The 2,492-nt window shown below is 44.5% G+C and overlaps 1 protein-coding gene across 1 annotated transcript; it reads left to right on the forward strand.

Moving 5' to 3' along the window:
- The first annotated feature begins 874 nt into the window (after positions 1-874).
- On the forward strand, positions 875-2,238 carry LOC111438108 (cucumber peeling cupredoxin-like). Its single transcript, XM_023076047.1, has 3 exons — positions 875-1,107; positions 1,272-1,658; positions 2,067-2,238. Exons 1-2 carry the CDS (start codon positions 927-929, stop codon positions 1,652-1,654), a joined length of 564 nt encoding a protein of 187 aa, XP_022931815.1. The 5' UTR covers positions 875-926; the 3' UTR covers positions 1,655-1,658; positions 2,067-2,238.
- Positions 2,239-2,492: the final 254 nt, after the last annotated feature.

The following is a 2,492-nucleotide window of genomic DNA, read 5'->3' on the forward strand; positions in this document are numbered from 1 at the left end:
TCAGCTTGTGGTGCTCGCCTCCCGTGCCGACGGACAGGATGGTGTTGCGCCCTTCGATCTCAACGACGGAGCCGTCACCAAACTTAACCGTCCTACGAATCCCCGAGTAAAGCTCGAACCTCGAGTCAAGCTCGAAGAATGCAAACTTGGTCTCGGTCATATGGTTTGTCGCCCCCGTGTCGAGGACCCATCGCTGGTGCTCTTACTGCTCGTCTCTTTCATCGATTTGAGGAGCAAACCTTCAATTGAATGGGCCACATGGACTTTTTTCTTGAGCTTGCTCCGGTGGCGAGCCCCGTGATCCGCATTGAAATAGTCATCGACAGATTCGCCAGTCAATCCTCTCGTGATTTGAGACCGTAATATGGCAGCAAACGCCAACTGATCCTTCTGGGTACTTGATCGTTTCTCCTTCCTCCGACTCTACGGCGTGCCACAATCCTAGCGCCTGTAGGTTGATGCGGATCAACAAGGCCCACGGATCAGCATTGGGTACTACAGCACAGAGGCGGTCGTCTCCCTGTAGGTCCGCAAGTCAAATTTTGGGTTGGATCCAAACGCAGGTTGGGTGTTGTTTAAGTTCTTATGTGACCCAAGTTTGAAACGCAGCCCAAACTTCCCCATGATTCAAATGTAGTACACCTATATGATGTGATCCACCTCGAGACTGTAGTTGGGCAACTCAAGACTCGCGTGTTGACCCATACCCACACGTTATACCGAGCGTGTAAGTTCAAACAAGTGGTGGCCATAAGAATAAACAAAAATAAAAATAAATAAATACAAAGTAACTAAAAATAAACAATAATAATAAAATTTTAAAATAAAAACATAATAGTTTAGTTGGTTAATAGAGCCTTAAAAAAACTATATTCATTTTCTTTCCTTTCATTTTATTTTAACTCACACGAGATCAAGACAGCGCCATGCCCACTCCGACCAATAACCTAGCAGCGGTTTTGACGGCGGCGTTTATTATCACCACCGCGGCGCCCTTTGCCGGAGCGGAGACGCACCATGTCGTCGGCGGCGACAGGGGATGGGACGTGGATTCGAACATTGCGTCTTGGTCGGCCGGTCGAATATTCAGAGTCGGAGATAAGATCTGTAAGATCCATTCGTTTTTCCATTTTTTCTTTTTGTTTTTTAATGCGTTTTTTGGGTGAGAAATTTTGTTTTGGGATTCCCGGTTCATCGGATCGAAATCGGAACCGGGTTTATTAGGAGTAAAAATAAAAAAATAAAAAATAAAAAAGTAATGTTGGGGGTAGGGTTCGCGTACTCTGTGGCACACGGTAACGTGGTGGAGCTGGAAAGGAAGGAGGAATACAAAGCGTGCGATGTAAGCAGGTTCATCAGGGAGTATAGGGACGGCATAGATATCGTGGCCTTAAACGGAGAGGGAATCCGCTACTTCGCGAGTAGCAGAGCGGAGAGGTGCAAGAAGGGCCTCAAACTGCAGGTGCATGTGGAGGCCCAACAACAGAAGGCGGAGACGACAGGAGTTGGATCGAGGGACGACATGTCGGAGGGGGATGGTGAGTCAGCAGCAGTTCCACCATCCCCTTCCACGTCTTCAACGCCCTTCGCCATTTCTTATGTCACTCTCTCCCTTTTGCTGGCTGGCCTTGCCTTTACTTATTGGATCAGCTAAGCCCTCCTTTTTTTTATTTTTATTTTTATTTTTATTTTTTGTTTAATTATGGAACCAATTTGATTTAGATTAAGATTATTAAAGCTTCAGACGTATAATAATATTACGTATAATAATATTACGTATAATAATATTACGTATAATAATTATACGCTCTAAGAAGAAGAAGAGGTACAACTGCACTTGCAACTCCGCATGCAACGCTTGCAACTCCACAGCCTCGCCCATGCACCGCCGCCATCGCACTGCTTAACGCACCTCGACCTTGAACCGCCGCCCCACAGGCACTGCGCCATGCAGCGAAGAGGCGGTGCGCAGGCTGGGCAGTGCAGCGCCATCCTGTCCCTGATGCAGTCCCCGCACAGCTTGGCGTCGGCCGGGCAAGGGGAAGTCAGGCAGATGGCCGTCATAAGAATCACCGCTGCGGTGATTGCTGAGTGAAAGCGTAATGATATGTCCATGTGTGAAACTGGTTTGGATGAGGAAGAATTGGGAGGAAATTAATAGAGATGGAAGGTAGTTGATAGTTGTGGTCTGTATTTATGAGTATTATTCAATGTGGTCAGCCATGCATTTCTTGGTTTCCTCGATTCTTTCTAACACACTAACCCAAAATTTTATATCAATTTATACTCTAAACGTTAAAATCCATTTAGATTTAGTTTTGAAAGTTTTAAGTTCAAATAAATTTAAATCCTTTAAACAATTTTTAAATGGAGGTCCAATATAACTTACGAAATTTAAGGAATATAACTTAAGAAATTTAAGGAAAATTAATGTAGCAATCATTTTCAACTTCAAGACCTAAATTGTTAAATTTAAGATAATTTTAGAGCTA

This window comes from Cucurbita moschata, unplaced genomic scaffold, assembly GCF_002738365.1.
Source record: "Cucurbita moschata cultivar Rifu unplaced genomic scaffold, Cmos_1.0 Cmo_Scf00071, whole genome shotgun sequence".
NCBI classification, from domain to species: Eukaryota; Viridiplantae; Streptophyta; class Magnoliopsida; order Cucurbitales; family Cucurbitaceae; genus Cucurbita; species Cucurbita moschata.

What these genes read in the sequence shown, in the direction of transcription:
- LOC111438108 (XM_023076047.1), top strand. Translation starts at nt 927, where the DNA reads ATGCCCACTCCGACCAATAACCTAGCAGCGGTTTTGACGGCGGCGTTT. An exon ending in CAGAGTCGGAGATAAGATCT is followed by an intron (nt 1,108 to 1,271) that starts GTAAGATCCATT and finishes TGTTGGGGGTAG; the next exon opens with GGTTCGCGTACTCTGTGGCA.